Below are 1331 nucleotides of genomic sequence, written 5' to 3'. Positions count from 1 at the left end.
TCAGCTTTTTGTTGCATCGGAAACACGGCTTGAACAATTTCTCTTCCACGACGTAATCCGATAAAAAATGATCTCTTTACCCGTCGGCTTCCCGTGGCTATCATGCGACCGGCTATTGCAGTTAATAATACAACAGCTTCTTGTCATTTTTTGTGTTTCTTTTTGTGTGATAGTTTTCATGTGAAAGCCTGCGTGCGCTAGTACCGCTTGCCACGTGTTCCCAGAATCCTTTGCGGTTTTACCCCAGAATGACGTCACATTTTCAATCTCTATAGGAGGTTTCTAATTTTCTACCTATTTTCTACATATGTGTTTAATGTGGATGTTGGAGGACATACACAGATCAAAAATGACTCCTCAAACTATTACTGGAGAGCAAGCTAATGTAATCCAAAATAAGCATCTGGTTCGACACATTTAGAAGTAGGAAATTGGAGATCTTCCAGTGACACAAGGTGGGATACTAAGGACAGAGTGAGATGGAGGCAGATGATCTGATGTGCTGACCCCGAAAGGTACTTCACTTACAATAAAATAACACAAAATGTTAATGTTTGTGGGGGTTTTGTCTTTAACCTTTATGTTTTTAGTTGTAAGCTTTGTATTTTGAACACATCTCAGTCACATTGTGTGTTGCATTAAAATGAATAAAAAGTTACTCACTTAAATCTTGTTAAATGAACTATTTTACACAAAAAAGTTAAATAATAAAAACAAGCCAGGATGAAAACAAATTGTATTCCTTAAGCCAGAGACAGTCCTGAAGGTTTTCAGCTATAAGTCTGACTCGTTGCTGGTGGGTGATTGGATCTGCCAGGGCTGTTCGTTGTCATCAATTCTATTCGTAATTTTTATAGACAAAATTTCTAGGCGTAGTGAAGTGGTGGAAGGCTTTCACTTGCGTGGTCTCAGAGTCTCATCTCTGCTTTTCACGGATGATGTGGTTCTGTTGGCTTTAGCAGGTGATGGCCTCCAGCTCACTTTGGAATGGTTCACAGCCAAATGTGAAGCAGTGGGAATGAGAATCAACACCTCCACATCTGAGGCCATGGTCCTTAGCCGGAAAAGGGTGGAGTGCCCACTCAGGGTCAGGGACGAATTCTTGCCCCAAGTGGAAGAGTTTAAGTGTCTCTGGGTCTTGTTCACGAGTGATGGGAAAAGGGAGCCGGAAGTGGACAGACGGATTGGTGCTGCGGCTGCCATCATGCGGACGCTGTACCGGTCTGTTGTCCTCAAGAGAGAGCTGAGTGTAAATGCAAAGCTCTCAACTTACCGGTCGATCTATGTCCCTACCCTCACCTATGGTCATGAACTGTGGGTAGTGACTGAAA

At 42.7% G+C, this 1331-nt stretch overlaps 1 protein-coding gene across 1 annotated transcript in view; it reads left to right on the top strand.

Annotated features, from left to right (window-relative positions):
• The window catches only part of LOC121813737, a gene marked incomplete at its 3' end in the record, with an annotated part of 4198 nt that extends 2949 nt beyond the window's left edge, over window positions 1-1249 (top strand). Inside the window, exon 5 of the mRNA XM_042217634.1 lies at window positions 963-1249. Coding sequence (XP_042073568.1) covers window positions 963-1249 — 287 coding nt within the window. The remainder of the gene's footprint in view (window positions 1-962) is intronic.
• Between the last annotated feature and the right edge of the window lie 82 nt (window positions 1250-1331).

The sequence above is a fragment of the Haplochromis burtoni genome, unplaced genomic scaffold (assembly GCF_018398535.1).
Source record: "Haplochromis burtoni strain Fernald_Lab_line unplaced genomic scaffold, NCSU_Asbu1 Contig_2379, whole genome shotgun sequence".
Classification (NCBI taxonomy): Eukaryota; Metazoa; Chordata; class Actinopteri; order Cichliformes; family Cichlidae; genus Haplochromis; species Haplochromis burtoni.
Note: the sequence above shows the minus strand (reverse complement) of the source record. Positions and strands in the feature narration are given on the sequence as shown.